General features: G+C 37.6%; 1 protein-coding gene across 3 annotated transcripts in view; it reads left to right on the top strand.

The window, feature by feature from the left end:
* The window catches only part of CTNNA1 (catenin alpha 1), a 281,607-nt gene that overhangs the window by 131,030 nt on the left and 132,277 nt on the right, over window positions 1-18,300 (top strand). For all 3 annotated transcript variants that reach the window (XM_074313590.2, XM_074313589.2, XM_074313591.2), the window contains 2 exons: window positions 16,483-16,589; window positions 17,974-18,169. In XM_074313590.2, coding sequence (XP_074169691.1) covers window positions 16,483-16,589; window positions 17,974-18,169 — 303 coding nt within the window. The remainder of the gene's footprint in view (window positions 1-16,482; window positions 16,590-17,973; window positions 18,170-18,300) is intronic.

Consider the following 18,300-nt stretch of genomic DNA (forward strand, 5'->3'; position numbering starts at 1 on the left):
TAGCAGATACTATTCAATAAATACTGAATTAGTTATAGTAGATGTACTTATGATATATGTAGGCTTGTACCAGGTTGATGTGGGTGGGAGGCATGGCTTTACTCCCAGTTTATTAAAGCTTTTTTTTTTTTTTTTAAATCTCCTATTTATGTCACCTAGGCCTAAACACTTAATATTTTGGTATATCCTCTAATCTTTTTTCTAGGCATGTGGTTAACTACATATAACTTTTATGAAAACGATATTTTACTTTGTGGGTTCTTTTGTAATCTGTCTACTAATCATAACTTGAACATTTCTACTAATAGGAGTAAGATTGACCTGTATGTACCACTAAGAAAGAAGAAACATTGCCAAACAAACTAGGAAATGCTGTCAATTGGAAGGCATATTCATGTTTTAGAGACTTAAAAATGTGAAATGTCTGTGCTTCAGAATTGATGAAATATGACTAATTGCACAATGCTGACAGCCTATTAATGATCCCGTCCTTTTCCATTATGTGGCATCTTTAATCAGTCCTCTGCTGGACATTTATTTTGCTTCTGGAGCTGCTTTAGTTTGTAGCTAAATCTTTGCCCATCCTTGATTACTTTTTTAGGATAACTTCTTAGAAGTGGGATTCCTGGGGGTAAAGGTTTGCTATACTTTAAAAACAAAATTTTTTTTATTGTGGTTAAATATACAGTACATAAAATTTACTATTTTAACCATTTTCAAGTGTTCAGTTCAGTGGCATTATGTACATTTACAGTGTTGTGCAACCATCATCACTCTCTATTTTCAAAACTTTTTGTCGTCCTAAGTAGGAACTCTGTACCCATTAAACAATAACTCCCCACCCTCCTCTCTCCCCACTCTCGTGTCCTCTGTTCTGTCAGTACTTTCTTTCTCTATGAATTTGCCAATACTAGGTACCTTATAAAAGTAGAATCATATACTTTTCTTTTTTGTCTGGCTTATTTCTCGTAGTCTAATGTCTTTAAGGTTCATCCATGTTGAAGCTTGTGCCAGAATTTCCTTCTTTCTTAAATTTTTTGTGTGGTATAATACACATAAAATTTACCATCTTAACCATTTTTAAGTGTACAGTACAGTTGTATTAAGCACATTGATGTTGTTGTGCAATCATCGCCACTATCCATCTCCAGAAGTCTTCATCTAAAACTGAAACTACCTATTAAACGAGAACTCTACCCGCATTCCCCCTTACTTAGCCTTTGGCGACCACCGTTCTACTTTCTGTCTCTGACTGCTGTAGGTACCCCATAGAAGCGGACTCATACAGTATTTGTCTTTTTGTGCCTGACTTATTTTACTTAGTGCAATGTTCTCAAGATGTATCTATGTTTGTAGCATATGTGCAAATTCCCTTCCTTTTTAAGGCTGAATAATTTTTTATTGGATCTATACACCACATTTTGCTTATCCATTCATTTGTTGATGAACACTTACTTGCATTGCAGTGTTTTAGCTACTCTCAGTAATGCTGCTAGAACACGGGTGTACAAATACCTCTCTGAGACGCTGCTTGCCATTCTTTTGGGTATATACCCAGAAATGGAATTGCTGGATTATGTGGTAAATTTGTTTTTAATTGAGGAACTGCGATACTGTTTTCCACAGTGGCCTACCATTTTACCTTCCTTCCAGCGGTGCACAATGGTTCTAATTTCTTCACATCCTTGCCAACACATATTTTCTATTTTTTTTATAATAGCCCTTCTAATGTGTAGTTTTGACTTGCATTTCTCTAATGATTGGTGATGTTGAGTATATTTTTATGTGTCTATTGGCTATTCGTATATCTCTGGAGAAAGGTCTGTTCAAATCCTTTGCACATCATCTGGTTGTTTGGTGTTTTGATTGTTGAGTTTTAGGAGTTCTCTATTCTGGATATTAATCCCTTATCACATATATGATTTGCAAATATTTTCTTCCGTTCTCTGGGCTGCCTTTTTATTCTGTTGATAATATCCTTTGATACTCATACATTTATATTTTGGTGAAGTTCAATCTATTTTTTTCTTTGGTTACCTGTGCCATTGGTGTCATAGCTAAGAAATCATTGCCAAATCCAATGTCATGTAACTTTTGCCCTACGTTTTCTTCTAAGAATTTTATAGTTTTAGTTCTTAACATTTAGGTCTTTGATCCATTTTAAATTAATGTTTGTATATGATACTAGATATGGTCTAACTTCATTCTTTTACATGTGAATTTACAGTTTTCTCAGCACCATTTGTTGAAAAGACTGTCCTTACCTCATTGAATGATCTTGACACTTGTAGCAAAAATCGCTTGACTATATATGTGAGGGTTTGTTTCTGGGCTCTATTCTGTTGTGTTGGTCTCTATGTCTTTCTTTATGCCAACACCACAGTGTTTTGATTACTGTAGTTAATTAAGTTGATGCCAAATTAACTCTTGAAGCTAATAATATTTTGTACATTTATATTCTGTGGTTTAGTCATATGTACATGCTGTTGTGAAAATAAAGTCATTTAACTTCTAAATCTTGATTGTGGAGGTAATCACACAACTTAGTTTGTTGTCAAAATGCATAGAATAGTACACCAGAATGAATTTTGCTGCATATAAAAAGTGGAGAAAATGAGCAGTTGAAAATTAAATTCATTCAAAAAATATATTTTTTGCTAGTTTGTTTATATAGAGATAAACAAATAGTGAAAAATGTGAAATCAGTGATCCTTTCTGCTTTCCCAGCCCAACTCATTTTTCCTCACGAGTGACTGCAAAGCCACACCCTTAGAAGTCTTAAGGGAATTTTGGGTATACTGTACATTTGGAGGATTTCAGTTGTACTAGTACCTTCTGTTTTCTCTTAAGAATAAAGCTAAACCCATGAGGCACCTGGGAGAGTCTCAGAGCAACAGTTCCTAAAATTTGCCCTGGTGCCGGTGTGCTTGTGTCCAGACCTGGAGGGCGTTGCTTGTGCAGCCCCCACGTTGTGGGTGTGGGTTGAACAGGTGGGACATCGTGGGGAAGTGGACAGTCTGGCTTGACTTGCCCTGTCTCATGCTGTTTGCTCACTTGCAAGAGCACTGTGCTAAATTTATCCATTATTGAAAGTTCAAAGTGTGCAGAAATAACCACGCTTCAAAATAAAACTTCAACATTGCCCTTTCTCTGTTGGAGCCTCTAAATGTTCATTATTTTCTGCTGTAGTCTTTTTCATAACTATCAAACTTTTTCTTCTTCATGTACAAGTATGCTCCAACTCCGTTTCTTCTAATGGAGCTTGAAATTAGCGTGCATTTCTATTTACTTGTTGATGGACTGTCATCTATCAACCCCACTTTTTGATTGGGATTTAATTTGTGCTTTTTCACTGGCTCCAAGTTTGGTTTACTGTAGTTAACTGTAAATATAATGTAAACAGAGTTCGAAAGGCAACTTCGAGTATTATTCTAAATATTTGTAAGAAAGATTTGATCATTTGGAACAAGTATTATATGGGTAGTGTGATTTTAAAAATTTCTTGTTATCTGTTCCATGTTCCCATTATAATAAAAGAAGAAAGGAAATTATATTATGGAAGTTATTAAAATTTTCTTCTGTAAGAATTTTTTTAAAAGACTTCAAGGGCTTTACAGAAGAAAAAATTTACCATTTGAGTTAAAATTTTGTAATGAATAATTTAATCCAATTTAATCTTAGTGTTAAGCAACTAGTATTCTTTAATTGCTAATTTAAAGGCTAGTTTTTCCCTGAATTGTATTGGTGATTCCATCATTATATTGAGCTGTGAATTTCCCTCATTTTCCTGTTCTGAGATTTTATTATTAAATATTGTCATAAATAAGAATCATCAATTGTATTTTGAAAATGTTTTATTGCTCTGCTTTATTTTATTTTGTTAGTATTTGACATCTTGTATTGAAGATGGGAGTTGGAAGCCTGGTTAATTATCAGGTTACATAATCTTGTACTGGTTCATTAACGAGGTTAGACTGTATACTATTTTTTTTTTATTATTATTATTATTTTCAGACTGTTCTTGAAACTTAAAAGTGCCATTGTAACTCAGAAAACGCATTCAGTGCGGCCCATTTCAGGTGACAGGAGGACAGGAGCCTTTGTTAATAGTCCATTTGGCCCGTGTAGCTCTGATACCAGCTTTCTTTCCAAGCAAAGATGCAGTGTTACTATTCTCATGGAACACTGAATATTTCATAATGTTAAATATTTCAATATTAATCCAGACTCTTAATCATGGTTAGTGAAAAATGATCGTGCAGTGAATAAGGCAGAAGCTGAAAGGGTAAGTTACTATAACGGACGAGTCAGTGTTCATGGGGATTTTCTATTCCTGGGATATCTCTAAATTGGCAAAGGTTTTTCATAATCATCTGTTATCATTTTCTTGCTTCCTTGGACCTGGGGTCATCATGTTCTCAGAAAAGCTCTGGACTGACTTTAAAGTGTATCTTTAGAAACCTGTCATTTTGCAGAGAAGTAGCTAAGTGTAATGTGAGCGCGATACCTTGGGAGGAGGGGAAACTCAGGGAAGTGGAAGATGGCAACCCTTGGAGAGAAATTTAAGCTTCTTTAGGATCATTATGACCAGTGAAAGATGTGGTGTTTTCTGAGTGTCTTTACTGAATTGGGGGATAAGGTACTGTTTAGTTTGCTATATCTTAACTGCAGTGGGAAGGGTTCAGTTAACTATCATACACTTATTATACGTCTGCCTTTCAAAACAGGTGCTGGGGGAGATGTTAGGAATGTGTGAGTCCTCATGGCTAATCTCAAGAAGTTGACAAACTAAAGGGGTTGTTAGCCTTAGTAATAGCACTGACACGTAAGACTCTATACCCAGTTTTGTTCATCTATATAGCACGAGAGACATTTCTTAATTTCCTTCCAGATGTGTGAGACATTCGAGCCAATCCAGTTAATCATTTATAGAATGTTATGAGATGAAAGGTACCGTGCTCAAAAAAGCCATGGTCCCTCTGCTCACAGGAGCTCTCAGTTTCACCGGCGCAGTGCTCTGTGGCACGAGCTGTAAGAGAGAACAGCACTGTTCCCGGAAAGGGAACAGCTCTTCCTGTGGAAGCACAGGGCATTTGTGTGAGTCTTGAAGGAAGGTGGAAAAGCCTGGAAGGGTGTTTTGGGGAGAGTAAAGGGGTTGTATAAAGATCTGGAGACATCAGGTGCACTGGAGAAGAGTTTCATGGAGTGGAAGCAGGGGCAGAGGCTGACAGGCTATCGCGGGTCAGGTTTGTTTGTGGGAGTTGCAGCTTCGCCTTGCCTGTGTGGAAACAATCCCAGGTTTTTTTAGAGAGGAGTTGTTGACCCTATGCCGATAACTTGGGCTCTCTAGGGAACAACTGGAAATGAGAAGTCTCCTGTATAGTTTAAACCAGAACCGAGGCCGAGAGCTCTGAGAACACAAAGAGTTAGTAGAGAGCTATTCACTGAGGTGCCGGGGATGGGGAGGGAATAGGAAGGAAGGAGGCCTAGGCGGAACCTTGGTCAGTGGACATGGGGAAATAGATTGGGAGGGAAATGCTTGCTGTGGGGTCTGCGGAGTTTGAGGAACTCAGCTCTGCAGTTGTGTGTGTGAAGCCCTTTAGATTAGGGAAATGCCACTCTGGGAAGGCCCTTGCTGGCCACTCTTGGCCTTCACTGTGCTAAGTGTAAGAGGGCTTGTTCCTTTGTCTTTTCTTTGGCAGGGCAGGTCAAGGTTTCTTAAGTAACTATTACAAACAGAATAGGATGGGGCCAAAATATTTGTGAGTTAGGAAAGATAAAGTCCAATCCTCTAATGCTTTCTGAATTTCTGTGCTTATCTTTCAGCCTTGTGTTCTGTTATTTCACTATCCATCTTCTATTTTCCACTCATATTTGTGGTTCTTGGAAGGTGCTAAAGTTCTCTGGTGTCATTGTCCCTTTGCACAACCTGAAACAGCTGTCCCCCCACTCTGCCATCTTGTGCATCAGATCTTCAGTGAGGACTCGCTTGCCAGTTGGGAACCCCGTCCTGTGTGCTCCCCTGGTGCATTGATTGGGCGTTTTACAACTTCATACCTGCTGTTGGACTATAACTTTTCCTGTCCAGACTGAGCATCCCCCTTCCCAACTTTTTATTTTGAAAATCTTTAAATGTACAGAAAAGTGGAATGGGTAGTACAAGGAGTACTTGATTCATCAATTCACTTAGATTCATCAATTGTTAACATTTTCCAAGTTGCTCAATTACTCTATATAAACTTTTTTTCTGAGGCATTTGAGAGTAAACTGTAGATATCAGGGTACTTCACGTTTAAGTTCTTCAGCATGTAACTCCTAAGAATAATGACATTGCCTTTACATAACTGCAATGTTACAGAAGCAATTTTACGTTGATATAGTAACCTTATTTAATTTAATGTTACTACATTTAAATTAATGTTACTACATTAAATTAAATATTATGTATTTAAAGAGTGGTCTAAGAACCAGTGTCTGCTTTCCCTGGGAGCTTGTAAGGAATGCAGACTCTTACGTCCTAACCTAGACCTGCTGAATCAGAATTTGCCATTTAACAAGATTGCCAGAAGTACTGACCTCATGCACAGCCCATATTCACAGTAAATTCCACCTGTTGTCCCAGTGTTGTCCTTTATAGTCTTTTTAAAATCCAGGTATCAGTGAAAGATCACATACTGCATTTAGATGTCAAGTCGAGTTTTTATTTCTAGTTTGTTTGTTTTCCCCTTTACATTGACACTTTTGAAGAGTTCAGGTCCAGTTTTGTAGATGTTCTACAGTTTGGATCTGCCTGATCGTCCCACTTTCGGCAAGAACACTACGTAGTACGTGAGGACGTACTAGTACACGTGCTCAGGGCATTGCAGCTGTTGTCAGGGTGTTCACTGCGGGTGATGCTAAGTGGACACACTTGATTAGTGGCGTCTGCCAGATTTCTCTATTGTAAAGGTACCTCTTTCCTTTTGTACTGAGTCACTAACTGCTGTGATGAGCTATCTGGTAGGGATTTCTTATTAGTCTCTGTGTCCCTAACTCCTAGCAGTATCCTGGGATGCCATAACCAGTCTGTCATTGACGAATGAATGAATGACAAAATAGGTCATCAAAGGTAAATACTACAGCACAAGTTTTAGAGACAATTCTTTCTTGTTTTCTCATTTTCTCACTCCGTCTGGTAACTTCTTAGGCTTTAGTCAGGTGCAGACATCTTTTCTCCGGCTCTCCAAGAAAAGTACAGTCCTCTTCCTGTGGGCTTCTCAGCTGTCTTCAAGTTTCTCTGCCTTTTAGTCTCATTGTTCTAAGACAAAAACCTATTTTCCCTTTCTTTGTCTCTCTTTTCTCTTGTGCCTCCAGCCCAGATGCTGGTTTCGTCTTTGCTTTTCAGACCGGAGTCATCCAGTTTCTTATGGAAACAGGGACTTCCTGTGCATCCATAATCAGTTGTCTGTTAGGAGGGCTTGGTGCAGCTTGCTGCTCCCCACGTCCATTGTTAATGGTCTCAGCCACGTGGGGGTGGAGGCTGCGTAAACGGACAGAGATATCCCGTCCCCACTGCAGTCACACAGCAGCACTGGGGTTTTTGTTTGTTTCTTCTTCACTTGATCGCTCACCTCTTGCTCTGCACTCTAGTCACATTAGTTTTCTCTTATTCTAAGTCCTAGAAGATGCAGCCTTGTCTCTGTTACCTCTGCCTGCAATGCTCTTCTAGATACCACGTTTCCCCAAAAATAAGACCTAGCCGGACAATCAGCTCTAATGTGGCTTTTGGAGCAAAAATTAAGATAAGACCCAGTAAGATTGGGTAATATAGTATAGTACCGAGTCTTATCTTAATTTTTGCTCCAAAAGCCGCATTAGAGCTGATTGTCCGGCTAGGTCTTATTTTTGGGGAAACACAGTAGGTACTCACTTGACTGGCTCTTCCTTGACTTTCAGATTTCAGTTCAAATGTTATCAAGACAGAAGGGCCCTCAAAGGACCCTACGTAATTCCATTCCTATTACCCTGCTTAATTTTCTTCCTACCACTGATGTTGTCTTATTTGTTTATGCCATTACTCCAGTGTATGTTTTATGAAGACAGAGTTTTTTGGTCTTGCCCTGTGCTGTCTGGAATAGTACCTGTATGGAGAAGGCACTCATACGGTATTATATTTGCTGATTGAGTGGCTAAATGGCTGACTGAACTTTAGGTTTACCTTTTGTCCTTTGCTTAGTGTTTTTGGTATCATTGTGTCTCCTGATGCTTGTGGCATGGTAGTTCTTTCATTCGACTGTCCCTGTGTTTCCCCATTGCCTCAAGAAAATAAGAAAAGGGACAAAATGAGAATGATTAAATGTTTTATTATGATTAAAAATAATTACAATCTTTAAAAATAATTATAATCATAACAAATAATTATAATAATCTAAAAAATAATAAAGATCTAGCCAAGTGTGTTTTTTCTCTTAGAGCAGTATACCTGGAAGGAGAGTAGCAGCTTCTGCTGTGCGCCATATAAGGGCTTGATATAAAATGTGTAATATATGATGAGTTGATCACATACGATGGTGGTTTATGGAACCCAGGTACTCTGCAGTAGATGGGAAACTTTTTACTACTCAGATTATGTCTCGGCTCTTAGGTTTGACCAGGGCTAAGCATTTTTTTGGATGATGATATTGTGCTTGTGATTAGAAAGAGACTGCAGTTTTGGGGAAAAACCCACAAGTTTTCTTTTTGTTTACATGGAACGTGTGTTTTTATGCCTCTTATTTTCTTACCCCTTCTTTTCTCCTCCCCCAGTCCCCAACCTAGATGACAGGCTTGTGGGAAGATTTAGTAAAATAGACAGGTGTCAAGGAGTCTTAATTATAAGGGTTACCTTGTTTTTTGTTTTTGTTTTTGACAGTTACTGGGAGATTGGAGAGTTGAGATTCCAACAGCTCTGTTAACTAACTGCTCAGTGCAGAGGCAGCTTGTACCTTGTGATTGCTGGTCATCCACTCTCCTATATCTTGTCCAGTGTGACAGTTAATATCACTGGGAGTACTTTTAATTTCTAAATTTCCTGATTTGCATTTAAATGAACCATCCTAACATTGCATTAACTTAACCTTGCTGTTAAAAAAAAAATTGGCATTGAGTAGCTGGGTGAGGATATTGGAAAGCTTTGGAGCAGACACGTGTTAAGAGTGATGTGGCTGTTCTGTTGTAAATGAACGTTTAATGTCTTTGGAGAAGGGACGGAGCTCTTTGCACGAGAGAGGCAGTTGGCCAGCAATCAGCCTCGTTCTGATGGAGCTAGGCTTTTATTTTCTGCTTGTTGTTTCTTTACTTCTCTTTCTGTCATAAAGATTGCTAGTCAAACACCTACATCTCTGCCCCTGTCTGAATTTATAGTGAACTTCTGCCTTAGAGCCAGGATTGAGGTTTACAAGGTAATGAAGACTACAGTTTAACTTTTTATTTAGTTCCACTAAGCGTGATCCCTCCTGGAAAAACCGAAGGTTGCTGTAATTCATTAAAGTTGGCTAGCTGTAGTAGGTTTTGCCATAGATCTTGTGAAACAGTGCTCTATAAGTTAATTGGAAAACTTAGAAACTGCCATGAGTTTAAAACTTATTTGTTTAGGTCCCCTAAACAATTCCATTAATTGTAGAGAAGCAGAAGATATGACTAAGATTAAGGCAGGAGCTTTGTCTTGGTAGGCTTGTAAATATTTTAAAATCAGGTTGCATAAATTCAGTTCAACTAATACTGTGTCTGCTCCGTATAAAGCACCTTTCTTGCCAGCGACTTAAGGGACATAAAGAAGCATAAACGTAGTTATCCTTAAACTTAAAATATAGCTAGGAAGACCACAGGCTAAACCTGGGTAAAATTAATTACATTTAATAAAACAATTCAGAGGCTATGGAGAGAAAATATAGATGAAAGGGAATACTAGAATTTCAGGGCTGGAAGGACTTGGAACTTAGAATTCAAACCCCTGTATTTTATAGATGAGGAAAATGAGGCTCCAGAGAAGTGAGGTGACTTGCCCAAGGTCAGGTAATAAGTTAGTGACGAAGCTGGTACCAGAAGCCATGTTCTTTCTAGGCAACGTATTCTCATTAGATTTTAAGGACTCTCCTTTTAGTTTTTGAAATCTTTTTAGGGTTGGGGTCACCAAGAATGTTACTCAACTCTGTAGTATAGTTTAATAATATTAGGTGTCACTCTCAGTAGGGCCTTTGATTAACGATGCTGCACGAGGCAGGCAGTTTCCATGATGGTTATTGAAAAGTCTTGAAAACACGCTGAATGGGTGGGTGCTCAATTTTCAAGTGTCAGTATATTTCACATTTCAAAGTGTTAGTGAGTGATTGAGTCCTTTGCTTTAACAACTTTAGTGGGAACCTGCGTCTGGTGAATTTTTGTGGGTGAGGCTGGAGACCTCCGCAGAGACCTGAGTTAAGAGGACATGGAGTTCTGGAATGCAGACCTGGAATAGATTTTCGGGGAGAATCTTGTTCAGTGGTTGTAAAGTGGTGACTTGTAACAAGATAAACATAGTACTCAGACACGTTTGCTTTTCCTGCACAATGGTGCAATTTTTCTAGAACTAGTTGCTAAAGTTCAAGTTGGGCGATTTCATGTAAAAGTCTGCATCTCTGTAAAAATCGGATGATCTGTTCACCCTAGATTTGCATGATAAAGATTGCATAGAGCTGATGGATGGTTGGGCACAGGCTTTCCCTGGCCCCTTCCTAGTGTTTTCCCAGACCCAGAGAGTCAGGTGTCATTGGCAATTTACTGTGTTTCCCTGAAAATAAGACCTAACCGGACCATCAGCTCTAATGCATGTTTTGGAACAAAAATTAATATAAGACCCAGTAAGACTGGGTAATATAGTATAATACCGAGTCTTATATTAATTTTTGCTCCAAATGACGCGTTAGAGCTGATGGTCCAGCTAGGTCTTATTTTCAGGGAAACACGTGGTTTTTCTCCAAGTGTCAGACTTCTCCCTCACCCCCAACCTTTTTTTTCCCTGACTGGGCCTGCCCAGTCTTTGCAGGCTCACCTTGGGTAACTTCCTCCCTCTTTCCTCTTCAGATATCTCTTCTAGCCTTCCTTCTCTACAGCTTCCCTGTGGCCTGAGACCCTATCTCTCAGCCCAGTACTCCCATCTTGGTTCCCAGTTTTGCTCATGTAGGTAAAGTGGGCCTGAACTGTAGGTTCTAAAGCAGTAGGAATGCATATGTGTGCTGTTTGGACCTTGATTTGCTGGTTTTCAAAAGTTACTGCGTCCTCAGGCCTAGTAATTTTTCCAGGCAGTGGGTGGGCTAACTGCCCTTCCCCTGGGCTCCTGTTTTTCAAGAAATCTTTCTATTTCAAGAAAAAGTGGCAGAGTATATTTCTTTGGGAAAGCGCATTGTATGTTGTACTTGTTTAATAATAAAAACACAAATGTGACCACATGTCTGCTTGCAGTTAGCTTCACTTAACTCTGGCTCCTTCCCTCTCCAACGCTCGAAAGGATTTCTGTTATATGTGTGTTGACGCAGTGCCTATGGAATGCTAGGATATAGGAATGCAGAATCTGTGGGGCAAATTATTCTTTCTGAACTCTTATCTGTGACATTTGATGACTTTGCTCGAGCTGTTATTAGCACTTTAGCAATCCAGAGCACTCCATCTTCTAAAGTTGACTGACTTGGGCTGATTAGTTTAGTGGACAAATAACCTTTAAAAACCAAAGTATCGGCCTGACATGAGTGTAGAGAGCGTATTTGCCCCACTTGCAATGAAACAAATCTCCTGGGAACCAGCATTCTGTGTTACCAGATCAAGCAAATCCAAATTTCTTTTGGTCCCCATCTCCAGTGACTCTAAAATTTTTGATGTTTAAGCTAAGTCTTGGTGGAATGTTAGATGATGCCTGCACTGACATTTTCTGCAGTATTTAAAGGGGTCCACCTATTTGTGCCTCAAGCATACATTTATGGGAGACATTTTTGTATTAAAATTGTCAAGAGTGGACCAGTCACAGACCTGCACTCTGTCTCGTCCTGGTCGTCATTTAATACAGAATTTGAGTGTTTGATGGCACTTTCTGTGGAGCATCTAGGACTGTGCTGTGTGATAAGATAGTCACTACTATGTGACATTAATTAAAATGAAATAAAATGTTAAAAATCAATTTCTCAGCCACTCTAGTCACATTTCAAGACATTTCTCTCTCTCTCCTCTCCCTCCGTCTCCTGTCTCCTCTACCTCCCTTTTCCTTCCTCTCTACTTCTTCCTCCCTTCCCCTCTGCTCCTACCCCTCTCACTCTATCTCTTCTCTTCCTATCCTTTTTTCCCATTTCACTCCTCCTTGTTCCTCTTCTCTCTCACTTCCTCCCTTCTCCCTCCAATTCTCCCTCACACTTTCCATTTCTCTCTGTTTATATACATATATTTAATACACGATTTTTTCTGAACTACGTGAGAGTAAGTTGCAGACATTATGCTCATGACATGAAATAAGGACATTACAATATAATGATGGAAATTTGAAAATTTAACATTAATACCATTCTATTATCTAATTCATAATCTGTTTTCAACTTTTCTCAATTATCTCAATATTTTTTCCTTCCAGTACAATTTCAGTCCAGAATTACTGCATTTAGTTGTCATGTCTTTTTAGCCTCCTTTAATCTGGAAGAATTTTCAGTCTGTTTTTCTTACCTTGACATTTTTGAAGACTATAACCAGTTATTTTGTAGAATATTTCTCATTTTGAGTTTGTTTGACGTTTCCTCATGATGAGATTGACGTATGATTTTGGCAGGAAATGCCAAAGAAAGTGATGTATTGTTTTCTCACTGCATAGCTACATGATGTCAATTTGTCCCATTATTGGGGATGTAATTTTGATCATTTGGGTAAGGTGGTGTCTGCCAGGTTTCTCCACTGTGCAGTTACTGTATTCCCCCCCTTTGTAATCAGTAAATAATCTCGTGGGAGTGACCATGGGACTGTAAATATTCAGTTTCTTAGTAAACTTTCACCCGCTCGGTTTAGCGTTCTTCAAGGATTCTTGCCTGCATCAATTATTATGTAGCCTAAATGGAGATTTTTCTTTTTCTAAATATATTATTTATTCCACATTTATTAGTTGGTTTCCTTTGTATGGAAGAACTTTTCCTTCTTTAATCATATTAGCATGGACTCATGATTATCGTTTTATTCAGTGGATCTAATTTTATTCATCAGATTAAATTTATTTAATTTAATCTCCACAAAAGCACTCTGAAGGTAATGAGTCTTATTTTATAAATGAGGAAACAAGTTCAAAGCTGTTAAGTGATGATCAGGCATACCGTTTGACTGTATTATCCTCCTTACATCTTGTAAAATATTCTTTTTTAATATGTAAATGACTTTCTAAATATCTGTAATTTTATAATATCAAAAAATACAGTTAGGCCAAAAGAATGTTACAACCACCTATAATCCCCAACTTTTAGAGATAACATTATTATTATTTTTTTTTGGTTTATATATCCAGATATCTGTTTTATGCCCTGCAGTTATACTTCATATTGTATATGAAGTAAGTCCATCTTTAGCAGTATGCATTTCGAACATTTACTCATCAACGTTTGCAACATTGCCCCCATTTTTTTAAAAAGAAATTTCAGGTATACAAAGAAACTGAAAGAATAAATCTGTGAATACCCATTTTACATGTCCTCCACCTAGATTTAACAATATGAGTATTTTTAAATAATTCCTTGATCTCTCTATGTATATATTTTTACTTTTGCTGAACCATTTGAAAGTTGCAGACATTTTGACACTTTTCCCCTAAGTATTTCAGCATGCAATTCCTAAAAATAGTCATTTTTCTACATAGCCACAGTTTCATGATCACATCTATGAAATTGAACAGTAATTCCGTATCATATAATATTTAATAAATATTAAAATTTATCCAATTTTCCTACAGATGTCTTAATAGCTGTTTGTTTCAAACCAGGCTCCAAACATGGTGCATGTATGCATTAGATTCTTATGTCTCCTGGGCTTTTTAGTCTATAATAGTCCTTCCACCCCCACCCCTCAAATATTGACCCTGAAGAGTTAGTCTCATTGTAGAATGGCTTACAATCTGGAGTTGTCTGTTTCCTCATCGTGGTCTGTATCTCCTATAAACATGGACTTTCTAAATTTGAAATTCAGTCTAGGTTAGGGTTTCTTAGCTTGCAGTGAATTTGCATTAGAAAAATTTTGTCTTTGTTTTCACCATTAACAGGACTTTAGCATTTACTTTTATATTAATGTAGACAACAAACTACAGTTTTCAGTTGAACCTGTAACTGTGTCACCAGTAGGAATCGCAGTGCTTTTCATATCTGCAATAATTATATCTTGAAAAAAACGTGCATGTTTATTAATTTGAAGTCGTTATCAGACTTCTAATTTAATATTAATAATGAAGCAAATATATTGCTGTATTACACATTTGTTTATAAAGTATTGTGATAGCTGAAATTTAATACATGTGTTTCCTTTATAATCTTTTGAATTGTATTTCACGCATTTAAAAAATAATCCGAGAAAAGGGCTGGAGCTGCACTGTCCAATACAGAAGTAACTAGCCACATGTGGCCACTGAGCACTCGATGTGGCTCATTGGCATTTAAATGTGCCCCAAGTATAAAACACATCCTAGCTTTCAAACACTAAGCACTTAGGTAAAATATCTCTAATAATTTTTTCAAATACTGATTATATATTGAAATGATAATATTTTGGATATATTGTGTTAAAATATAGTGTTGAAATTAATTTGATCAGTTTCTTTTTACTTTTATAATGTGGCTGTTAGAAAAATTTAAATTCCATAGGTGTCTCACATTATGTTTGTATTGGCAAGCTGGTCTATAGGCCAAAGGAATCCATGACATTGAAAAAGGTAGGGTTAAACATTTAGTTTAATTTTGCTATTGCACAACTATCTTTGCTCAGTTTATAGTAACATTTAAAACTTTTGAAAAACATTTAAAACTTTTTTCAGTAAGAATACTTGATAGATAATATGGGATACTTCATATTTCATCATATTAGGAGACATAATATCATGTGTCATCATTAACAATGCTAAAGGTTAGTTATTTGTTTAGGGGGTAACGATTGGATCTCAATGCTGTAAAGGTATATCTTGCCCCCTTTGTAACCAGTAAGTAACCTGTCAGGTGATACTTGGTGCCTTACAAATACCCCATCCCCAACAGCCTTTTACCTAATGGTGGTAACATTCGTTGATACTCCTCACCTGAATCAGTTATTATATACATTCATGGTAAAGAAATTCCCTCCCTACCCTCTTTCTTTTCTTTTGAGGTTCCCTGTGGTCATAGGATGTCTGTCTTTTTATGTCTGTCTGTCTGTCTATCTATCATAGTTGCAGTCATTGTTCTTGATATTCAGCTTGTTGTAAAGTTAGCCAATGGGGCCCTTTGTTCCTGAGTCTTTTTGGTATGATCTTGTTAGTCTTTGTGCCCTTCTTTGCTTTCTGTGCAGTAGGATATCTCTGACCTGGAATAAGCCTTTTTCTTTTCTTTTTTGAGGAGCCCTGATTCCCTTTAGTGGGAATGGTATTTAATAGAAGTATAGACTTGGGCAGTGAGAACATTGTGTTTTGTTTTTTTCTAAATTTTGACTTTGTTTTTTAAGAGCAGCACAGTACTCAGTGATCTGTTGTTTGAAATTTAGTTTCCAATTTTTAATGATTGTATACAGTGCTGTTGTGAACATAATTATATCCAAATTTTTACATGCACCTTGATTTTTCCGTTAGCATGGAATTCTATAAGTTGAATTGAAGGCACTACTTTTAGAAGCAAATACAAACTGCTTGGTATTTTACTGAAGTCTTTTCCCTTAGTCTTAAACCCTTTAATGGAAGTTTACCTTGACACTGATACAGTGATATTTGACTAAGTGCAACTTGAAATTTCTTCTGGCCGTGACTATTAGTAGCTATAGATGCAGAGGGCAGCAGACTGAAGCCTTATGTTTTAATAGAATAAGACAAGATGTTCTCTAACAATCCATCAAGAAATGAAGTGAGGTGTACCGTTTAGATAATACTGTACTATAAATGTTGTGGAGTAAGAAAAGTCAGAATCTTCTGTATTAGTCTTCATTCACTTTGAGCTTTTCATCCTGCTTCTAAGTCGACGTGGAAAAACTGGAAGTAGAAATGTCTTGGTGCAGAGAAGCCCAAAGGGAAAAAAAGCTCTGTGTGTTTGGGAAGCCCTCTTATAGTGCCCCTAATGTTTGTAAACTAGAAATCTTAAGAGGTTGGAAGAGTTAGTGGGCCCTCATGTGCAGGCTGGTAACAATGTTTTCATCTTGTGGTGCATGTAGCTTTCCTGATACAACAAAAGTCCTTAAGTAGGAGAAAATTTGTTACATATTTTATGTTTGTGTTTGATTTTTGGCTTTTTGTTTCTCTTTCAGAAATGACTGCTGTCCACGCAGGCAACATAAACTTCAAATGGGACCCCAAAAGTCTAGAGATCAGGACTCTGGCAGTTGAAAGACTGTTGGAACCTCTTGTTACACAGGTAAGAATCTGAAAATGAATACATAGTTGTTATAATACGTTCCATAGCAGTAGGTCTGGGTAACAAACACAGAGCAGGTTATTTAGTTCAAAGGCTTATCTTGAGCGGTTGAGATTAGGTTGATAGTACTTCATGATTTGGCTTCAGTAATAATTAAATATTGATGTATGGATTTATTAACCCTTTAGAAACAACCCTTTAGTTGCTGCTGTTTTCTTCAGCCTTACTGGTGATAATAGGGGCTAGTGGTATGCAGTGCAACTTTCCAAATGTTTGCACTTTGCAGACATTTTCTTGGCATCACTCTTTTCTTGGCATCACTCTTTTCTTGAAAGGTATAGCCAAGAAAGACGTGGATCTGGAGCCTTGATGGTTGAGTTTCTTCCCCCTGTTTAACACACCTTTCATTGTCTGTTAGCAGGTAATTTAATTTGAGGGCGTAGGTTTGGTATGTTCTGTTACAAATACAAATAGCACAATGTGATGACATTTCATTAACTGTTAGCAACTAGCTGTGCATTTTTAGTGTTTTGGCACAGTTTACTAGTGTGCGTGTATGTGTGTGAGAGAAAATGAAGTGTGGTGGCACGTGCTATCTTAAAAGCTCCATTCCAAATGGTAAGTATAAACTAGAATTACACACACACACACACACACACTCACACACATACACAATTTTAAAAATATGTGTAGGAGTGTGTGGTGAGACTTGGGAGCGTTTACTTTCTTGCAGCCCGTCTGCTGCAGTTCTCAGTAGACCTGCACATTACACTGGTCACAAATCTTTAGTCATCTTCAGCCTGCGGGTCGTTTGGTATTGTACGTACTTATGATGGTTCGTGTTCTGGGACTTAAAACATCGCCACAGGAGGCTGCTTTGGGCACTCCTTCCTTTCTCCTTAAGGGCCTTTGCTAATTAATTGTGTGAATAAACAGAAGATTTCAGAAGTAAGTTGTCCTAAAACATTTTGCACAGATGGAAAATAGGGGGAAAATGTGAGCTCCAACTAAAGCTAAGTTCATCGTTGACCTCTTTCTGGAACTACTTGATGAAATACAGTAGAGATGTCGAACTTGTTTCTAATCAGTTTTTAATCGATAAAATCAAACTAAAAACCTAATGGTCATGTTTGAGGAATTAAAATATTATATTTCTTACACATTGAGATAGCTAAATTATTTTGGAAACTAAACATAGGGTATCATTGCTGTATATCTAATATGAAGAGTTGTATATATTATTTGTTAATGCTTGGTGGACTCTCATAAATGTGATGTTTCATTTTGTGATGAATAATTTACTTGTGCTATCTTTAAAGATGGTAGTTTCTGTTATTTTCATTTTAATTAACTGCAGTTCAATTTTTTAAAATGAAACTTTTAGGTTACGACTCTGGTAAACACCAACAGTAAGGGGCCCTCTAATAAGAAGAGAGGTCGTTCTAAGAAGGCCCATGTTTTGGCTGCATCTGTTGAACAAGCAACTGAGAATTTCTTGGAGAAGGGGGATAAAATTGCAAAGGAGAGCCAGTTTCTCAAGGAGGAGCTTGTGGCTGCGGTAGAAGATGTTCGAAAACAAGGTGGGTCAGTGCTGCTTTTTTATATATAGAAAGGCAGGTCTTTCTAGAAAATGACTTCAAGGTTAACTTTGTGCTTGATATTCTCATAGGCTTGCCCGTTACTCAGTAACTAATAATATTTGTTACTGGCG

The sequence above is a fragment of the Rhinolophus sinicus genome, chromosome 5 (genome assembly GCF_057876585.1).
Source record: "Rhinolophus sinicus isolate RSI-liver-muscle chromosome 5, RSI-T2T, whole genome shotgun sequence".
Lineage (NCBI taxonomy): Eukaryota > Metazoa > Chordata > Mammalia > Chiroptera > Rhinolophidae > Rhinolophus > Rhinolophus sinicus.